This window comes from Megalops cyprinoides, chromosome 15 (genome assembly GCF_013368585.1).
Source record: "Megalops cyprinoides isolate fMegCyp1 chromosome 15, fMegCyp1.pri, whole genome shotgun sequence".
Lineage (NCBI taxonomy): Eukaryota > Metazoa > Chordata > Actinopteri > Elopiformes > Megalopidae > Megalops > Megalops cyprinoides.
Genome location: NC_050597.1, coordinates 34,050,084 through 34,072,333, shown reverse-complemented (window position 1 = coordinate 34,072,333; position 22,250 = coordinate 34,050,084). Strand labels below are relative to the sequence as shown.

Sequence of the window (22,250 nt, the reverse complement as noted above, 5' to 3'; positions counted from 1 at the left end):
TGTCAATCAAGAATACACGTTCCAGCCACACTACATCTCCCAATGCAGCCTTTTATCCGTTCGCATACAAATAACAAAACACTGAGCAGTTCCTATTGAACTTATAGGACGGTTGAAGGCTGTGAAACCTTCTGTTTTCCCTTGGTTTTTCAGACATTGTAAATTTAGAAATACTTAGATAATAGCTAGCTAGATAGTTCAAGTGTCATCGTTTCTGGCCTTCCGGCCAGGCATGCGCATTACAGGTCCTCGCTTTCTTTACTCGCCGGGTTCCGCCATTTTCTACCTTTTTATCGGGGAAAGAAACTCATCAGTGTCCATTTATAACGTTACATCAACAAAATAACCAGGGAGTGCACAATAATACCATTTATCATATTCGAACATGGAGGACGACAGCCACCACAAAACGCTGTAAGTAACAGACAGGAGATGAACGCCTGTTCCTTAAGATAGCTTGCTAGCTAACTAGCGAGTTAGCATGCCAGCTAGCACTACTACTAGCTAGTCTTAGCGGTTTGCTATAGCTAGTTTGTGGCTGCTTTCATTTTGACCGGGCCATCCAGATTGTGCATATGCGAGCAAATTAGATAAGATAGTTAGCTATCTGTTATATGACTACTGTTTGACAGCGATGTATTTGCTAGCTAGCTACATTGTAGTTATTCTATCCAGAGTGACCGTAGATAACTATAGTCTAAGTATAGGTCGCTAATGGCAGCTAGCTAGTTTCCTTGATTTAAACTGCGTTACGCTTGGAAACACGCTATTTTGTAACGCACTGGACTAGTAGTTGTTACTACTTGCATCTTTAGGAGGAAGCTAGCTAGTTAATTAGCGGTCTAGCTAGCTAGGCACAGCTGTTTCATTAGCTAGTGACACACAGAGTCACGGCACCGTTCGTGCACGGTGGTTGGTTAGACTAGGTAACCTTAGCTAGCTATATAAAAGATACGAGAAGAATTACCTAGCTGCGTAACGCCACTCACTGGGCTGGACTTTAACGCTTTGGGTCTCAGTCGCTTCACTAGTTATCCAACTGACTACTGTTAGCCTACCTAGATAGCCGGAACCACAATATCTCATACTCGGCTTACTAATGTGTATTTAACCTTGGTTCAGACCACAAACTGTTTCAAGGTGTAATTAGTTATTTAATAGGTTACATGTGAGCAGGTTATATCTTGTCACTTGTGTTCGCTAGCTAGTTAAATAAGTTACATTTAGCGTGCAAGATGCTTGGAATGGAAGCTAGCTTGCTAGCTACAGCTATCTGACAAGATGTTAATTCCTGCCATGCGATAGCTGGATTCGCTTTGGTAAAGCAGGTGGTGTCATATAAGGGTAAAAAAAATTTACAATTAAGTAAGATGGAGCTTCATAGAGCCCCTGTTGCAAGTGCAGTTGAGCTCTTGACTGTCTGACTCTGATGAAATTGCCATTTCTTCCTCTGTGTCACTGCTGAGCTGGTCTGAGACTCCCTTGGTTAGCCCAGAGAACCACCCGTTTAGGCACTTTCATAATGAAAATCAACTCAACTCAGACCTAGCCATTGTCTAGAATGCACACACTCCAATCAGCAGGCATAATATATAACAGTTATTGCTTTAAACAAATTACCTCATCCACGAGGGCACTCATTCCAGAGTTGAACAGCACTCACAGGTAGATTGTTGGAAGACAGGAATAAAATGAGTGGTTTTGTTATGAGCCAGAGAGAAAAGTTCTGTTTGTTCCCTGCTGTTTGGTGTTGTGCTGTTTGGTATATGATGTTGTTTCTCTGTTTTCCAGTTATGTGGGTAACTTGTCAAGAGATGTAACAGAAGTTTTAATTCTTCAGTTATTCACCCAGATTGGACCTTGTAAAAGTTGTAAAATGATTATGGAGGTAAGTGCTCATTTGCATTCATGGGGAATATTTTTCCATGTTATAACTGCTATTACATAGTATGAAGTAATATTTGCGTGTAAGAGAATATATGTATCTATGAGCATAAGAGAGATTGCATAATTTACATTATCCTTTTTTGTATTGCAGTGTTTTGTTGAAAGACATCTCTCTCTAGTTCATATTCTTGAAGTTTGTTTGTAGTAAGGCAGCCACTAGGCTATGTAATTGTTGCTGCTGTAAGATGAGAAATTCCTTTAAGTTACCTGCTATGTGTCTTATAAAACACTGCACACATCTTCCACTTTTGTCTCTCACACACATTCAGTGAGTTGTTCTGTTAAATGTGTTTCACTATGAAGTGTGTTGTCAGATGTCGCATCCTCTGGTTTCACAGACGAGGTGTTTGCATACTTACTCCTCAGAGCACTTCCTCAGGGTTGTCGTCCTGACCCAGTCTGTAATCCTCTTAACCAGCAGAGTACCTCAGGGATATCTTCCTGGCTCAGGCTGTATTCACCATCAGCTAGCAGGGTACCTCAGGGCTATCCTCCTGGCTCAGGGTGTTTTCGCCATCAGGTAGCAGAGTGTAATCCTCATGGCTGTAGCAGGCCTACCTGTTGCAGACTATCGTCACCCCCTGTTGGGGAATGTGACTGGTCTGTTGGCTCCCCCCTCATTTACTCTCACTTTGGTATATGTCTTGGTGCCTTCACAAACTAGCTAGTTTTGTTTGGCCATTGTAGCTAACAAGCTATGTAAGTAAGCCATGTAAGTTGTATTTCTGTTCTTTTAGGTGAAACAATGGGATTAGCTACAGAGCATCTTCTGCTTACATTCATGCTGGAGCTGTATTTCACGTGTCTGCTTTTTCTTGAACTGATAAATCTAATTTATCAGTAGTTTTGTTAATTTAACAAATTAGTAATTCAGCCATCTGCCATCTAGGGAATGGCTGGTTTTCTCAGAGGTTTTCTGTCCTCTAGAGAAGCTTCCATTAGAGCAGCGTTTCCCAACCCTGCTCCTGAGGGCACACCGTCCTGCATATCTTCTATCTATCCCTGCTCTACCTACCTGACTGACAAATGACTCATCAGTGGCACTTTTGATTAGCTGAGCACACCTGATTTTGTCAAGCAGCAAGGATACATAGAAGATATGCAGGACAGTGTGCCTCCAGGAGCAGGGTTGGGAAACACGGCATTAGAGTGTACTGCAAGATCTGTTTTTAGGTACAAATCTCCGTAGCCGGAAAGCTAATATTGTCTGTATGTCTTCTGGTTTCAAGGCCCTGGACCATGTATTTGCTTTTTGCCAGAGGGTTTGCTTTTGCTTCCCTTGTTCTGCTTCTGATTTTTCAGAGCCATCTCACTGCAGTATGTACTATAGCCTTGGCATGTGTCTGTAAGGCATTACACTAAAATGCTTAAGGGGAAGTTATTTACTTATGCAATGATGATATGTAGTCAGTGCAATGTGAGTTGTAGAATCATTGCACTTCTGAATTGACATGTCCTGCATGATATCTGTGACTGTATTGGCTAGTAGTGCCAGGAAAGATTCCTGACGCAATGTCCAATTGGCTGTCCTTTAATGCAGTTATGAGTTTTTAGACAGTCAGCAAAAATACAGTACTGGTAATACTTTGAGGTGCCTTTGAATGCTAGAAGTGTGATGATTTTTTTTTTTTTTTTGCAAAATGAACATGTCATCCATTTCTTTAATCACATAGTAAGGTTTCAGATGACAGCAAAATTGTGTTTATGGCATGTGTAGATCAAACGTTAGTGTCTGGTCATGAACCAGGCAAGGGCCAAAATGTCATGAAAACTTTGATGCTTTTATGTATGGAAGTCAAGTGTAGATGAAAAATCCTTCCTCCAGAGGACCTTTCAGTGTACTGAATTTCAGGAAAATGTATCATGTGTGTCATGAAAGTGTCATGAAAATTTCTCCCATTTTCACACACAATGATCCTTGTTCCCCTTTGACTGCAGTTTTTTCTTTTTTTATTCAACTTCAAATCAGGGCTGAATTAAAATTTATTAGCAAAATTCAGTATTTCTGTGAACAAAATACTGATTCTCTCTAAATTACACAATGTATGGTTATTGTAATTAATATGGAAACTGCTGTTTGATACTGCTTTACCCACATACATTTAGCATTCTTGAGGTGTTGAGGCTGATTGCAATTAGTTGTTTTATGTCAGAAAATACCTTGTTATAAAGAATGTGTATGGTTGCCATGTCAGGGTGATATGTGTGGATTTTTCCTGCTGTGTTCTCTCTTCACTCAAAAAGTAATTTTACAGCTGTCTTTTTCTGGAGTTGAGGCTGGTCTGAATGGGGTTTTAGAGTAACATGTAAGTTCTGGGGATTTCACAAAATTAAAGAGAAGAGCAACAAGACTCGTCCTAAATACAAAACATATTATGAAGACAGACTTGTGTAGTTTCAGTAGAACAACAACTGGGGGATTTCATTAAGGTGTTTACATTTATAAAAGGGATCGATAAATTTGACTACAGAAACTATTTAATGCTGAGATTTTTTTTGTGCAAAAACATGGTGTCATTGGATATTTGGTAAAGGTACATTTGACACTAATGCTTTAAGATATTTTTTTTACATAGTTATTAATGCAGTGAATAGGTTGCCAGGACCGTGCAAGCTATTCTATGCATGTGAACAGACCCTTTGTATTGTTGAAGACCAGGCTTTACAGCAGTGCTCCATCACTGAAACAGGTTTCACTTGCTCACCTTGCAGGATTTGGCTTTGTGCTGCAAGGAGCGCGGGGAGTGGTGTTGACAAATAGTTGCAGAAGTCTTGTTGCATGGCTCTATGTTCAAGAGATACAGTGTTTGAAAATGGTAAATGTTTCATTCTTCTGTTGCATTAGGAGTTCTGAAACATTTGGAATATGCACAGCGTGTACAAAAGTCACATCAGAATAGTTTCAGCATGACAGAAATAGCTACGAAGTAGGACAGCTCATCTTGAAAGAGTATACTGAAAACAAAACAAATTGAACACTGTGACTTTAAATAGCTTTTGGTGATGTTTGTTTTAATTGCTTTCTGTTGAAGAGCTCGGGTGGAACAAAAAAGAGCATTGTGAACAAATTAAACATTCTAAAACATTCTGTCTTTGCCTCTTCAGAAACAAACCCAAAGTTCACCATTTTCTGTGCTTTCACATTTTGAAGAGATGTTCCATGCTGAGCTCTGTCTTGTCGTATAATATCCTTTCCTGGCTTTTTTTTCTCAGCCACCCGATAGCAGAGGGGTCAACTCTTCTGTTGGATTTTCTGTTTTGCAGCACACGAGCAATGACCCTTATTGCTTTGTGGAGTTCTATGAACACAGGGACGCTGCTGCTGCACTGGCAGCAATGAATGGGAGGAAGATACTGGGCAAGGTAAATATCTACCATGTAGTCCCTCTCTGTACATGTGGCTCTGTCTTTACTCTTTAGGCCTTTGTTGCCCATTATGTAATTGCATTTACTGCACATTTCAAAGGGAAGAAGCAGTGTACAAGCTATGTGACTATAGAGGTAAATGTGTTGTACAGGTGGAGATGACCAGAACATTTATTTCATGGCAAACATATTTACTGAATCATGTATTGAGTGTGTGTGATCAGACATGCTTCTTTCAGATACATAGTTCACACTATTTTATGTGGTATTTCCACACAAATGCAGTGCAGGGCTCCTAATATCTCTGTGCTGGCACAGTGAGATGAACTTTTCTGAAACATTTCTCACAAGATTCTTGAGTTACGTTGTAACAGTGTGAGAGCACATTGGAACACCATTGTAATTAGATGAAGGCGCTGCCTGCTACTGGGAAAGATAGGAATGGTCAGACTTTCAATTGGCAAAAATTACAATGTTACTTTCAGTAATTGTTTTAATCATGAAAGGCATACTTTTTGCTTCCCATTATTTCTAGTGTATTCATTTAAACCGTTATGAAAAAGATGGTGTTCATTATATAATCACTCTTAAATCTTAAAGAATAAACTGACAGTAAGCTTAAAAATGATGTTTAGGAGGTAAATTGACTTGTGATAGAAATCAAAGTTAAAAGCCCTAAAAGGCAATATTAGACTTTTTCTGCAGTTTGAGTGCCCTGCACCCTCCCAATGCCTTGTGGGAATCATTTTGCAAGAGTGTGACCACCTCCTCTACTTTCAGTATCTAAAAGCAATTAAAAAAGATCAGAATGTGCTGTTTGAGGTGAAGGAATTCAAAGTTGGAGAAATATAAAGAGCCCAAAAAAACATAAAACCATCTATTTGAATAATACCATGAGTGACCTCTATTTGTTGTGATGTTTTCTGAAACATCACAACGTCACTTAGAACTGTGGGGAGTGCATTGGTCTCTGTGGAAACGTCAGTTCTCTGACAATGTTCTGTTTTCAGGAGGTGAAGGTTAATTGGGCCACCACTCCAAGCAGCCAGAAGAAAGACACATCCAGTAAGTCTGCCCCCACACCCACACACTCTGAGTCTCACAGCAGCTATTCAGAAATACTCGAAGGGATAAAGTGGGCGGAGGCTTTGTCTTCTTTCGGACATTTGTAGACAGGACTGCATCTGGGTGCGCATGTGCTCATTCGGGCGTCAGACTGCAATATGCTCCTCTGCATGGAATGAGCCTGCCAAGGGCAGGTCACAGCTTGTCTCCATTCACATTCACAACTGCCAGAAACTGGTAAAAACAAGGTATCACTGAAGCAAAGTTACTTACAGTGAATGATATAGGGAGGAAGGGCCTTGCTGTCATGTAAGTAAAGGGGCATATATACGTTAATGCTTGTGTTAATGCTTGTGTGGTGCCATTTTTTTTATATTCAAATATGGTGGTCCGGTAGTGACAGAAGATTAAGAGGACTGATGCAGTTTAAGTGTTTCATTGTCTTTTTGTTTTCTCTGACTGTTGGTTTGGTTGTTTCAGATCACTTCCATGTCTTTGTTGGAGACTTAAGTCCTGAGATAACGACAGAGGATATCAAAGCTGCTTTTGCCCCTTTTGGTAAAATCTCGTAAGTGTAAAGTTTAATATTAAGGTTATTTTAGGTGCCATAATGTTTCTGTATTATGAAAATCTAATGCATTATGGAAAATTCTCTTTCATGATCATTTATTTTCTTTATCATTTAAAGCTTTTTGTTTCTCACAAATCATTGAATCAAAAAAGATATGTTAAAACATTTAGTTTGCTCTCACAGGTTATTCAGCATCCTAATTAAAAGGAATTTCTGTATATACAGTACTAATGTGTGTTTATACTGTCACATTATGATTTTATTTATGAAGCAGATACTTAGTTCATCGAATGGCATTGTAATTCATGATTACAGCAAAAGCCAAGTTAATTTGGCACCAACTGCAGGTGAAGTTGGAGAAGACGTATCTTTGTCAGCTCTTCTGTCTTGAGAGTGTGCCTCTGTAGCTATCTCAGTCACTGAATGTAACCATGCAGCATTAGTTATTAGTTTTAAGCACTGGAGCATTTTTTTCTTGTGCTGTTGCTTGCTTGTTTGACAGCCGTAGTCAGTCCTTGGTTATCATTAATTTTCCATGCTCCATACACGTGCAGTGGTGCACATGTGACACATTCTTTGAAGTTAGTTGTTTTAGCTAATTGCTTAGACAACTAACTAGCAAAATGTAGCTTGCTAGCTAACCCATCAAATTATAGGCTGCTGGAATGTACAGGGTAATCATCATTAGCATAGTGGAGTGCATAATTTTGTCATGGGTCTGATAACATTCAGTCCTTGGTTATGATCTCGGCCCTATCAACCAGATACAACTTATAACTGGCTTCTCCTGAACCAAGGACCAAGTGGATGCTGCCTTCCTGAGAGTCTGTAACCTTGAGTTTGCCTCTTTCAGGTGGCTCATATTTATTTAAAGCGTAGCTCCTGGTTTTGCCATCAGCAGAGTATGTTGCTACATTGCTACAGGGTTGAGTGAAAGACCATCTGAAATCTTTTGTTGACAGAAGATAAATCCAGCTGCCTACTTCATGAACAATGATAGTGAACTTACCTATAATGTTCCCAAGCTGGTTAATAATTTTTGACCATCTGGCTAACATGCAACATTACCTTGGATACGTAAAGGGAAGAATATTGTATGACTTTCTTGCTGTTCAGATGCAGGCCCAGTAACAGTAGCTCACTAAAAGTTCAAAACAACCTCTGTGTAAGCAGTTAAAGATAGATGCCGTGAAAGCCATAGGCACGTCCACCTTCACTTGCAGCTCGGCAGCACCCTGACAGCTACCTACCTACAAACTGTCACTGATCTCTCTTCACCACTTTCATTTTGGCAGTTGCTTTGCTCTGCTGGGTAGAGCTTATACACATGTAACTCAAATTAAAATGCACAGCGGCCAATTGCAAACATTTCTCCATTGTCATTTGCATCTACAATATCAAAGTTCATGTCACGTGACCTTACTTTGTATGTTAGTTATAGCACTCGTGTGAGTGTGCATGTGCGCGCTTGTGTGTGTGTGTGCATTCAGATGTGTGCCTGCTTCAGATTGGTTGGGTTGCTCTTCATAAATTCATAAGCCTACCATTTGAACCCATATTGTATTGTGCAGAAAGAAATAACATCTTAGCAGTAAACATTTTCAGCATATAAAACAATCAAGTTATAAGTGCAGGACATGTACTGTGTAAGTCAGCTGGACTACAGGACACAAAGCTTGAAAGAGCACACCATGTGCACACTGTTAACATGGGAAATGATGAGGCCCTTACATGAAGGAGTGTAGGAAACATAGGGTAGCTTCGCTTCAATAAATGAGTTTGTTTATGTGAATTGATGGAATCCAGGTTGTTTTTGTACCTTTATTTTGATATCACTGATCCAAATAGTAGACCTAGTTTTTGCAAATGTTAATGTACTGACAGTATATGTTTTCCACATGTGAGTTTTGGTATGTTGACAAAAAAATTGTATAGATAACACAAACCAAGAAAATCATATTGACAAAAGTCACTCATATTCAGCCATTACATGTTAACTGAAGTTAACTTTTTGTTAATACACGAGGAAGTCAACAGTGAATTTGAATCTTAGTCGTTGCTTTAGTACTTCTGTGAAATGCAGGTAATGAATACATTTACGAAGGTACAAAGGTAGCATGGTTCAAGTTAGGGCTGGGTGATATAGCCATCGCGAGGTTGCCGGTTCGATTCCCCACTGGGCCACTGCTGCTGTACTCTTGGGCAAGGTACTGAACCCAGAATTGCCTCAGTAAATATCCAGCTGTATGTAAAGGATAAAATTGTAAAAAAACTGTAACCAATGTTAGTCGCTCTGGATAAGAGCATCTGCTAAATGCCAAACTGTAATAGTGTAATAGCTATTTTTAACGCAATAACAGCTATCCCCAGTATGTGGCATTAGGTTTCTTCCCGTATTGTTTTCCTTTTACTCATACCTGATGTGGGAACACACCTCCAGTTTTCCAAAGCCATGTGAAATGCTATTCGATATATTGCGACGGCTATATCGCCTAGTTCAAGTTAATCTTCAACAGTAGCCACACATAGAACATTTCAGAACCAGTCTAATGGACATGGTTTCCCAAGTTAAAATCTTCTTAGGTCACTGTCATCCCTAATTGTCTGCCATGAGGCAGAGGGTTCTTACCATACTGCACTGCATAGTGTAACTGCTCTCTCATGAAATACATGCACTCAATCAGTTCTCTTCCTTTTCTCATGGTTGTTGGTTAATTTCAATGTGGTAAGTAGATTTGAATGCAAAATGTGCATGTGAAGGTAGTCTAATTGTCTGTGTAAACCTCAGCAGCTAAGTTTTTTGGAGTCTGTATTGAGTAATAGCATTCTGGTTATTTTACAGAATTGCTTTTAGGAATGGACAGGATCTTGAAGACAGCGAGGCACTGTGCACACATGAAACTCAGTCGTAGACCTTTCTTTTTATTTCTCTTCAAATACTCTTCAACTGTATTGCAATATTTCATTTTTACATAATGTAGTTCAGATTTTAGCAATATTTCCACTATTTCTCATTGTGTAAAATTGATGTTTCATAATGGTTTGCCTAGGATTGTTAATAGTTTCATTCTCCTCTCCTAAAATTCTGAAAATGTCACTTTTCCAAAATTTGCAGCTTCCCAAACTCCATATTGGTGGTAAAGAATTGACCAGGAAAAATAAAGAAATCTGTTAACAGGCCATGTATGCCTTTTAATTCCTTTTTTCTCTTTGATATATTTCTGTATATTTTTATTGGTAGGATGAGCACCATTTGCTGAACTTATGAATGCATGGCAAACGAAGTAAGAAGTATTGATGTTCTGATTTATAAACCTTAACCTCAGTGTCTATTACATTGTATTTGGTATAGTAGACTGTTAAGTGATAAAGGAACATCTTCCCTTAACAAAAAGCCTTGAATTTTATAGTAGTGTAGGTTGCATGTTTAATTTGTTTTCAACTTCAGTTTTGCTTATCAGTTTAAAAAAATTCTCATAAATTGAACTAGCTGTAGGCAGATATTTTAATCTGATCTTGGTTAAGATGATGTTCAGTACAGTGTGTGTGGTTCCTTTTTTATTTTTCTCTTGCAGGAAGTGAACGGTCTGATAAAGATTATAATCTCTTTCAGAGATGCTCGTGTTGTGAAGGACATGACCACGGGAAAATCTAAGGGGTATGGATTTGTGTCCTTCTATAACAAACTGGTAAGCCTCCGGTTCAGGAACATAAAATAAAGGTGATTTTTTTTTTTATTGCTTAGTGATTAAAAGGTCAAGGACAAGACAGAAAAACGGTGACATACCAGTTCAGTGATTTTTTTATTTCTTAGTACTTTGTTAGGTTAAAGTTTCATTAAAACAAACTGCGTAAATACAGAAAAGCAGGAAAAGTGGGTGTGTTGGAAATGTGTGGGAGATTTCATAGCTGAATGGCTTTTCTGCCTTAGTCTCCTGCCTGCTGGTGACACCATTTCATACAGATGTCTCCCGGTAAGCAGTGTTTCAGCTCCCGCGGTCTGAATCCTCTCCTGTTGTGTTGGCAGGATGCAGAGAACGCCATTGTGCACATGGGGGGACAGTGGCTGGGAGGCAGGCAGATCAGGACCAACTGGGCAACTCGCAAGCCCCCGGCCCCCAAGAACATACAAGAGAGTGAGTGCTGGGCCACCTGCCATCTCGCAAGCACCTGTGTCTGAGTCTCCGCTGCCTCCTTTTCCTTCCCTCTGGAACATTCCTCAGTCCTGTCCTGCATGGCAGAGCACACTGCGGAATCTTAGATATTGTCTGAAGCTGTGTAGGATGTCAGTAGTGCTGGTTTGGAGTTTTGTTATCATGCACACATACACTACATCCACACAGTTACAATTCAGGCTATTCATGTTGCTTGATACTGGGAAATAGTACAGATGACAAACCTGCTCAGGTGAACAGCAGCAGCTATGTGCCAGCAACAGTATGGTTAAGAGTGTGTACTGGTTTTCAACTAACTTTCATTATTACAGCCAAAAGTGCCTACAGCACAAGGACAGCATATGGGCTTTGTTGTGGCCTTAATAAATGGGGCTAAGCTAATGTTTGTAAGCATGTTAGGAGTACCCTAAAAATGTAGGCACCCTGTTAAAATGAATGCCTGTTTCACATGCCGTAGCAGACATTTTTTAGATTTATATGTATGTCTGTGTGTATGTATAAGATGGTTCCACCATGTTTCCTTCATTTTGCAAAAGCATCTTCTCATGAAGGGCTTAAATTTATTGGCTGTATTTAAAGGAACAAAAAACATTTGCAACCTTGACTCAGCACATCTGATTCATTAGCTTGGTATAGTTTGGGAAATGGTTGGTTCTTTTGGGAAATGATACGTGTAAATGTGAGGACATTTTTATCTCGTTTCCAACAAGGAAACAAAGCCCAGATTTGACATTAACACAGGGAGAACGGGAGGTACTGGTGGAGAGATGTCAACACATGTTGCAGGGTTAATTGGGAAGCAGGAGGTGCAGTTACATGCTTGTCTGATGAAGAAATTCTAACCAAACCTTTGCTGACATCAGAGATGAACTTCATACAATTGAGAAGAGCATCAGAGTGTCTTGCCCAAATGCTCACGTTCAGGGTTAAGAAAATGTGTCAACAGGATTAGAGGGCCAGAGATGCTTAGAGACATAAAAATCAAATCAGATATAGTGCTCGTATTTTGACAAGTTGGATGCAATTTTGGGGGACAGACCCTTGTGTGGCACCAGACGATTTCCTCCACTCCTTCGATGTACAGGGAGATCCCCTGACCTGGATCTAGCTTGCATTAATGTGGAGATGCTGGTGCTATTCCCCAAGACACACGTCAGCAACCAAGGTAAGTAACTGTACAGTCTAATTTTGTATAGCTTGTCCTTATGAATGTGTTGTACCATTACTAGCTATCAGTATCTAACTAGATAACACATTTCAGTTAGCTGTATGTTGCTAATAGCTAGGTACCATGTTACCTCAGTAACTAGCTAATTAACTTGCTTGCTAGCAATTGCATCACTGATCATATATTTTACTGTAAACATTTCTCTTTCAACGCAATGTGTCCTTTAATTAGCTGAAAGTTTAGTGAGCTCACTGTGATAGCCATCCAACTTAAAAGGTGCAACTGGTCTGAATTTAGCAAAATAATTTGTGACTGTTTTCCACATGCCTCTGTGTGTGTCCTTGTACACGCTGCACCACAACACCATGCTTCAGTAACTGCTCATCAGGCTCAACACGATTGCTGTATAGAATCCTTATAAGATTACTTAATAGATAATGTTCATTCAGTATTTTTTACATTATACTTTTTCATGAACATCAAGAGACCATCCAATACAAGGTTTATCACATCAGAATGTTCCATAACAATGTGTTGTTTTTTTTTTAATATATAAACCTTTTCAATGACCCTCATTTTGATGTCCAATCCAGGTGCAGCAGTCAACGGTGGGTGAACCCAGTGAAAATGAAGCCAGTGATGCACCAGCCACCACCGATATTGGCATAAGAAGGCAGTTACTAACACCAGAATGAATTGAACATAGAAAGAATAAAAATGGGCAGAATACCAGGGGGAAGTATATACTGCAGCTGCTGATGAGAGAGGTGGACAAGAGGCTGTGGCTATGAAAAGGCACAGACTTAAAAGAACATGGAAGTCCAGATCAGAAAAAACAGCAGCAGCAGCGTGAAGAAAGGATGTCCCTGGTAGTTGACTGAGAACTAGTGCACTGGTGCCATCAGCCTCTGAGAATGAAATCTCCCTAACATGAGAAGTGAAGCCACAGTTCACCCAGCGTCACCTCATCTGCATTGTGGCGTGCCCTGGCAGAGAAAAAAGTTTTTTCTCTCTGCTGTGTTGTATAAATGAAATGCTTAAATGTGATAGGAGCGCAGGTATCTCATGTTGTAAAAGGCTCTTTTGACAGTAGTTTGGCTGCAGATCTGTGTGGTAAGCTGCTCTGGTGTGGCTCTGCATAATATCCTGCTTTGGTGTTGAAGGTGAGAGGAGTCAAAGATAATGCCAGCCACCTGTGACACTGCTCCTAATGTTAAAAACTCATATGTTTTAGAAACCTTTGCAAAATTCTGGATTAAAGACTGTTTACTGAGCAGCTGCTGTCACAACATTAAACCAGCAAACTGTCAGTTTTATACATGTGGACTTTGTGTATCACTACTGTGAATGATTATTTTTTAAAATGTACCTTCAAGGAACCACAGTCAATCAAAAGAATAAATCCTAAGCATGAAATATTCAACACACATCTCTACACATCACGGTCAGAAATGCATGCACAAATACCATGCTGCACCCCCATTGCTTGGTTGCTTTTCCAGTCCTGCCAGAGGACTCTCTGAAGGTTCCATTCTGCAGGATGTTGTTCTCATGTACTGTGGTATATGTTGTCATATGCAGTGGTATATTATAGGTATACATGTGAGTTTCCTGCAGCCTTTGATTACCAAAGCATCAATACTAGAAAGGCCTCTTCACTGTAATAATGTCCACTCAGTAAAGTCTTCATTACCATAATGTCCACTCCAGAAAGTCGTCATTACTATCATGTCCACACCGTAACAGTTTCATTACTGGATAATTCATGCCCATTCAAGTGTCTCATCCAGTTTGGGAATAGTGTTCCATCCTTTAATACATAGTTCAATTCAGCCTTTGGCTTACCTTTCCTAGCCATCCAATCTTAACGCTCCAAATCCAAGTGCAAAGTACTTATCCCAGAATGCATCTATGAGCTAGTTGGCCTGGTCCCCTTGCCACTCTGCTCTCGAACCTGGGGACTTGCGTGGGACCTGAGATACTGGGATAGTGTTAGTTTGGTACAGCTATCCTCTGAAGGCATTTGAGCCGTGGTGTACTGTGGCAGCTGTACTGTGAAACATAGTGGTGGTAGGCATGCATTTTGCCCTTCATGGGTTCAGTGGTTGGTGCTGCTTAAATGCATAATTGGCAGTTAATAACAGTTAGGTGTGGAGTGCTTAAAATGAAAGTGAAAGGTTGCTTATGATATGTTAGTGAGTAGTTCATTATGTATTAGGTTTAGGCAGTATAAATTACTACTAAATAAAGAACTCATTTTTAGTGCTTTGAATTATTGGCTTGCTAACCAAGCTTCAGTTTATTTGTGTAAATATCTACACTGATGTTTGGCCACTGAATAAAGAAAAATGCAGTAAATGACTGGTTGCCTTTTCACTCAGTGAGTGGGCTAATTATTAGTTTGTGGAAAGTTTGAAGATGTTAGATTTGCATATTTTCATGTGAAAACATACTATTTATTATAGGTATATACTGATTATCAAGAGAATTCCACCTGTTCACATTTTTTAAATCAAATTTTGTTCTTGGTGTCAGTTTGATCAATCAGATGTTAGAGACTGACTGGTGTACCTAAGGGACTGGCTGCTGCCCGAGTACTATATTGCCTACTTTGTTAGACATTCTTAGACAGAGGGTTTAATGGGTTCTGGAAATTAGGTGGTTTCACCCACTGAATGTCTGGCATGGATAAAGGTGTAATTCGTGCTTATTTCTTTGATGGTTCCAGGCAGCTCCAAACAGCTGAGATTTGAGGATGTGGTGAACCAGTCAAGTCCACAGAATTGCACTGTCTACTGTGGGGGTATTCAGTCAGGACTATCAGGCAAGTTCCCTTTTCATATTTTCATCTGTTGGTACTGCCAGTTTAACACTGGAGTGCCAGGGAGTAAAATCTTGACAAAGGGTCATGATATGATGCAGTCTGTAGCCGCGCTATGGAAATTGCATTTAATGACTTCCAACGTAAACATTCACATACTGGTATGGTTTCTGCCTATGAAAGCATTCAGACCTGACACAGTCCTGCACTAACTCATTCTAACTCACTGGCATGGATTAGCATTTTATAGGGGTACATCTGGACAGGCTGAACATTTAAAACCATAAATGAAGTATTTTGGGTAAATGGCAAGAATGTACACTTTATTATTATTTAATTTAATTTTTTAATTGGCCCTAGTGTGGCAACATCATCAATATATCAATGCTGAAAACAATTTCCAGTGGGGATGGAAATGAAAATCTGCTAATTATTATTAGTACCTCTCTGAACAGTTAAAATGAAAAACAAACAATAGACTGTATACCAGTAACAAATGATATTTAATTGCATTTTAAAATTGTGTTCATTTTTAAATGTAAAAATATTGATTGTATTTTAATTACCTCCCTATTCTGCAGAGCAACTCATGCGACAGACCTTTTCACCTTTTGGGCAAATAATGGAAATCAGAGTTTTTCCAGAGAAGGGATATTCATTCATCAGGTACAGCGCCCTCACATGCTCAGTTGTAAAAGGACTGTTTTTTTTTTTTTGTTTTTACCAATTTGGTTTCAGTTCCCTCTGCTGATGTAGCTCTGTTTTCTCTCTTAAATCATCTCCGTATTACAGTTGTGTGCTAAATATTAAAAGTAGTAGGGAAGGGAGATGATGCTGTGTAACCAAGATGGCTAACTTTCCAAATGGTTCCTCTCATTCCTTTCTCTTGCTGTAGGCATCAGCTCTGGTCCGAGCCTTTGTGTAATTGGCATAAACTCCGTAGGTTAAATTGAGCTGCTCTATGCACTCTGTGAATATGGTGTTGGGCAGCTCGAGTGGATATGCCAGTCAGGAAGAGCACTGTTGAATATACAGGAGAGATTTAGGTGAGGAGTTGCAGGATATAGGCCTACATATGCAGCAAAGTGACAGGGAGATGAGGAATAAGTTAACATGATTCTGTAGAAATCCAGGTGTAGGTGTCTGAAGGAGGAACCTGGCGGTACAAGGTCACAGCTCTGCTCATGTGAAGGTGTCCTCAGGCTTGGGGGTGGAGATGGCTGCTCTGACAGCCGGTGTGTTAAGGAGAGAGGCTGCAGGTGTGTTGGGGGTAAAGGCTACAGCTGTGTTACGGGCTGCAGGTGTGTTAGGGGCAGAGTGGCTGCACATGTGTTGGGGGAGAGAGGCTTCAGATGTGTTGGGAGGGAAAGGCTGCAGCTCTGTTATGGGCTGCAGGTGTGTTAGGGGAGAGAGGCTGCAGATATGTTATGATGTTACGGGAAGAGAGGAGTGTGTCTGTTCCTATAGTGAATAGACTATATCTAAATGACTTCCCTGCCCTAACATAAAAGGTGCACATATATATGTGACAAAGGGCTAGAATGAAACCAAAACAAAAAATAGAGCTGGCATGGAAAGGATTTTGGCAGAGACCTGTAGCAAGATTTACTCCCCCAGATTTCCTTGGCCAGCCTTGGCGGTGCCTATCATTGGCAGGTAGCCCAAGTGTCATGTCTCTAGGAGTTAATTTCCTTGTTTAGGCTTATGTTTGGATAATGGGTTCCCAAAAAGCCAGGCCAAAGTCCTTGAGTCACAACCACTGGTTAGCATGTTTACAATGCACCAACCTCTCTGTGGTGCTCATAGTGTTTAATGCTCTGACATCATTACTCTGCTGTTCACAGATGCTCTCTCTCGGTAGGTTTTCCTCCCATGAAAGTGCCGCCCATGCCATTGTCTCAGTGAACGGAACCACTATCGAAGGCCACGTTGTCAAATGCTACTGGGGAAAGGAGTCTCCCGACATGGCAAAGAGCTTCCAGCAGGTGGAGAGCTGCACTCTGAACTCTTAATCTCACTCAGTCAAGGCCTCAGAGTGTTTCACTTCTTCTGCTAGTCAATACTGCCCTGTCCAGAAGACATTAGAGAAAAATTATTGACAGCTGATGAAGAAATGTTAAGAAACATGGGTTCTCACTGGGACAATCCATGAATTAATGAGTAGCTCCTTCATTGAAAGACTATCATTCAGATCATTTGTGGAGGTGCAATTAATGTACTCTCCGTGTGTGTGTAGGATACTGTCAGGCCTCCACGTTCTCTTGGCACGTGATCTAAAGGCCCCTGAACACACTGCACAGTCTGCAGCATATTCCATTTCAGTGTGCAGAGGCCAACTATCCAAAGGACTCACAGTCAACTCTTAGCAACCATTTGAGGCATGTATAAGGCCTGTAGTGATTTAGCCTGTTTGTGGCTTGAACCAGCTACTACTATGTTTTCTCTGAATGCCATTTCTGTCTCAGACAATTCCATACAATGAGGAATGTATTATTAGTATTATGCAGAGAGTGATGTAGTATTTATGTATAGTAATACTGTATTTATATACAGAAAATGATAGTCATACCATATTTATACAGAGTAATATAGTGTTCATACAGAGTTGGACAGTATTCTGTGAGAAATGTAGAGTTTATACATAGAGACTCATACAGTATAGACAGTGATACAGTGTTTAGATAAAAAAACATAGTTTTAGTGAGAAACGTAGTGTTTACATATGTTGAATAATTCTCAGACAATTGGAGACTTCAGTCGGGATCAAGCTTTATTGCATGATGTCATGGAGAGAACTGCACTAATTGTAAGTCGCTTTGGGTGAAAAGCGTCTGCGAAATACCAAATTGCAAATTGTAAATTGAGAGAAGTACAGAGCGTTGCAATTCTCTATCTCAAGCATAGACAAGGTCGAATATATATTCTATCCTGGAGTTTAAAAAATGAAAAAAGACTGAGTAAAGTAATCGTGACAGGATACATATGTTGGGAACATCCTAACAAAAGAAGAAAAACTGGATACCCAATATCACAAGAATAAGATAACAATGCCCCATAAATAAGCTAGAAAGATAGCGCACACGGTGTCATACTTGAAAGGAAATTTGATTAATATTTAACTGTTTAAGGGGAGTGAGCAGAAGCCACATTAGTCACGTATGCCTAAAACAACAGAAGGCTTGCCTGTATCAGATTAAAAATAATTAATGGGTCTACAGGAATTTCTTCCACAACATAATATACAGTATCTAGTGAATATTATGGTGTTTATACATGTAGTGTTTATATATTTCAGCCATACAATATTTATACAGAGAGTAATATAGTGTTTATACAGAGTCATGCAGTATTTAGTGAGAAGCGTAAGAAAGTAATATTCTGTGGTGTTTTGCTTAGGTGGAGTACAGTCAGTGGGGCCAGTGGGGCCAAATGTATGGTAACCCACAGCAGTATGGACAGTATATGACCAATGGCTGGCAGGTACCATCTTACGGGATGTATGGACAGGCATGGAACCAGCAAGGATTCGGTGTGGAGTAAGTCACATGCTTTCCTCATTTATATTCAACAAAGGTGCGGATATACACACAAGTGTGTATATACATATATCTTCCACATGTATTCAAACAATTCCATATATCCCATAATTCCATAATTGTACTTTCATGTATCTTCACTTCATTGCCATTGTTTTATATATTGCCTAGAAACACCATGCTCATGAATGATAATGAAATGCTTAAGTGACTGTTGCATAAGTGCTACCTCATTGGTCAGAGAAGTGATCAGGCCTTAGGTGAGGATATGAGTTAACCTGCTGAAAATCAAGCCTTGTCCAAATCAAGAGGGAAAAATGGAAGATTCAAAAGAGAAATGAAACTCACTCGTCTGCAGAAAGCCCTGCTTCTGTGTTGCATGAGGTAGCAGACTATCGCTAATCATTGGGGGTGTTCTAACCTGGCAAGTTGTGGCACATAAAGCCCTTCCAGCAGCGGTAGGCCAACATCTGGAAGGATGTCACTACACCATGCCAAAGGAACTGACCGTGTGAAAATGATGATGATGATGTTGATCTTGGAGAGGTGCTATAACGATTGTAACGGTTGTAACAATTAATGAGGTGTTGTGGTGCTTATGCAACAAGTACTTAATCTGTATCCTCTGTTTTCCAAAAATATACGTGCCTAAACAGCAGTGTTTCTGTTGGTATTCAGTGTATAGTTGCAGTTTAGTCTTTATGGGAGCATAGTCAGAGAATGATATCAGCCTACATGACTTCTAAATCTGCAGATGAACTCAATATAATTCATATAGCAAAATTGCTTTCTATATTTTAATTATGTTGTATACGCAAATATGAGTATGTATGCCAAATTCATGCATTGACTTAGGCCCTGATTTATGAGCATGTGTATGTAAGACACAAGCTAAGGTATAGCAGGGAAGGGAGATTTGCTGAAGATGGTGCAGGCCCTCACTGAGAGCCTGTGCATGGTGGTCTGCCTCAGCAGCTGGCCCTTGGTGATGATGTAACAATGCTTCTCCGTGACTGGCACTGAGCTGTAAAATCTGATTTGCAGGGACTCCGTCCTGGCTGCAGCAGCACAGAACATGTCAAGGTGATGAACACGCAGTGTCAGTAAGCCCTCAGCCTTCCACCACTGCAGCCAGCCAGCAAAGCCTGACCCGTGTGTATGTGTGTGCCTCTGTTACAGGCAGTCCCAGTCCCCTGCCTGGATGGGGGGCTTCCCTGCACAGCCAGCGCAGACCCAGCCGGCCCCAGTGCTGCCCAGCCAGGCGGGCTACGGCATGGCTGGATACCAAACGCAGTGACAGCATGGGCGAACACACACCAGCGTCAGAACACACAGTCCGCTTTCAGTCCCAGAATGCCAGGCGGCCCATGGCCTTCTACAACTACGCCTGCATGTCTATATCTGGAAAGAGTATTTATTTTGAATTCAACAGATCTGAAACAACAGCGAGCTTTACTTTTGGTGCAGGAAGTGAATGTCTTTTTTTTCTTATCTTCAAAGGTGGGTGAGAAGGAGGGTGGGGGAGTGGGGGTGGTGGTGCCGAGATTTTGCTTTTATTTAGCAAAATTGTCATGCAAAAAAAAATAAACTTTTTGAAAATTTTGTCTGAATTTTCACGCTTTGATATAGTAGAATATAAAATGCATCTGGATTTTTTTTTTTCCTAGAGCAGAGATAAAGGGAGACGTGTTTTGCCCCCAGAGACTGTCAACAGGAAAACAAGCGGTGTAAATTAACTGTAAATGCTTTTTTTATCCTGTGGGCCATTTAGTCCCTCATTCACACTCTGGTTTTGCTTGTTCATTACATGTGATGAACTGTTAATCTGAAACTGAAGTAAACTTCAATGTGTAAACATCTTTACGAATATGTGCATTCAGAACATGGGTTCTGTAGCCTACCTGATGTAGATCCCATCCTGGTTTGTTAAAACATGAAACTGTCCTGTAAGTATTTATGCTGGTATTTGTATACACATGTAAATGTAGTTAACAAAGGGAGGGGTATCCCAGAAACTACACATGTAAATAACCTTTTGGTACCAGCAAGAGTTTTTAAAGCATGAGTTCTTGTATAGTGGCATAATTGATGTGAGTTTCACAAAAAATGCAGTACAAATAAGAGTTTGGGTTGGGGGGGTGACTAAAATTGAATCCGTTCAATTTAAGAAGCCTTAATTTTAATAACATTATTGTACCACTTTTCATCTGACGATTGGACGCCTTCGTAGAGCTTTACCTTTTCTCTCCCTCTATCTTCAGATTTAGAGCCCATATTTTTTTTCTACTGAAATTTTATCACAATAAAGTGTGCCATTTAAGTTAACAGGGTGTAACTGCTAGGTAATATGGTTATATAATTTTGAGGGTGTTTTGCATGTCTTTAAAATGCTTACTCTGGGTTGATTGAGCATTGAGTAAATGGAAGAAACAATGTTTGAATGATGAATGAAGTTAAGCACCTTTTAATTCTTCCGTTTAAAATAAGTCTCAATAAAATGACAGTTGGAATCAAATTGTTGGTGTGTTCACCATTTTCGCAGTGTGAGGAAACTTGGTACTGAATCCAGATTGTGTTCAGTTTTTTGTTTTTTTTTTTAAATGATATCTTCTTAATCCAGGAACCATCATGTTCTTGGGAAATGTTAAGTGCCCCCTGAAGGAACCTCTTATGTCTCAAAACTAATGTAAACTCCTACTAAACTATAAAATAAAATTTAAAAAGTAATCTAATGGTTTAACACACTTGCTCGTTTTACCAGCTAGTTTGTACCTTGCCTGGCCAACCATTGAAACCTGGTCATGCAGTGCTTCTAATGTTGACTCCTTATAGTTTTTGCTTGTATTCTACTTCACTTGTAAGTTGCTTTGGATAAGAGTGTCTGCCAAATGAATAAATGTAAATGTAAGTAAGAACTACAGCCTTAGATGAGGTTAAGTAAAAAGAAATGAGCACTACTGACCCAGATAGGGTTCAATATAAAGAAGAATCACAGCTGTACATAAATTTAAGTGTTGCTGGTCTGTTCAAAAGGACACAGATGAACTCTGACACTGTAAAGAATGCCATTGCATTTCATAGATAGGTCTCATGATATGCATATATTAATGATCTGATTTGATATACCAGCACACACTTTAATTTACAAATATGAAATTATATGTATGGAATTACTTTTGATACTAAATGAAATTTTAAGCTTTTCAGCATCCATTTCAGCAAATACCATCATACCTCCACACCAGTCCCTCTGCTCAGCACAGCAGGGATGCTGCCTGTACCTTAAACTCCCTTCCTGTTTCTCTGACAGCAGATTTACTAAACCTAAATCTGTGCTATGCTTCTGCCCTGTCCTGGAGCTGTGTGGCAGCTTGAGGTAGGCCTCCTGGTCCTGGACAGTGTTATTATTCCTGTATCCCAGTGGGCTCTGGCCTTTAACCTTCCTCAGCCAAGGTTTGTTTTAATTGTAATTGGTGTGCACCACTTTCTCAGGTGCAGAAACACATAAGAATCAGCACAGGCACATATACATCTGCATGTCTGTAAACCGCACTGAAAATAGTGTGTTACACAACTAAGAACTCATTCACATTGGGTTCAT

The 22,250-nt window shown here is 39.9% G+C and overlaps 1 protein-coding gene across 4 annotated transcripts; it reads left to right on the top strand.

The window, feature by feature from the left end:
* Positions 1-242: 242 nt before the first annotated feature.
* tial1 (TIA1 cytotoxic granule-associated RNA binding protein-like 1) lies at positions 243-21,305 on the top strand. Of its 4 annotated transcripts, none has more exons than XM_036547100.1 (13): positions 243-414; positions 1,792-1,888; positions 5,212-5,310; positions 6,324-6,378; positions 6,859-6,946; positions 10,563-10,638; positions 10,977-11,085; positions 15,021-15,116; positions 15,695-15,779; positions 16,975-17,098; positions 18,510-18,649; positions 19,694-19,732; positions 19,829-21,305. In XM_036547100.1, exons 1-13 carry the CDS (start codon positions 386-388, stop codon positions 19,944-19,946), a joined length of 1,155 nt encoding a protein of 384 aa, XP_036402993.1. In that variant the 5' UTR covers positions 243-385; the 3' UTR covers positions 19,947-21,305. The 4 variants fall into 4 exon arrangements, with proteins under 4 accessions (XP_036402993.1, XP_036402991.1, XP_036402995.1 ...); XM_036547098.1 differs by having other exon boundaries at positions 5,161-5,310; XM_036547102.1 differs by lacking the exon at positions 19,694-19,732.
* Positions 21,306-22,250: the final 945 nt, after the last annotated feature.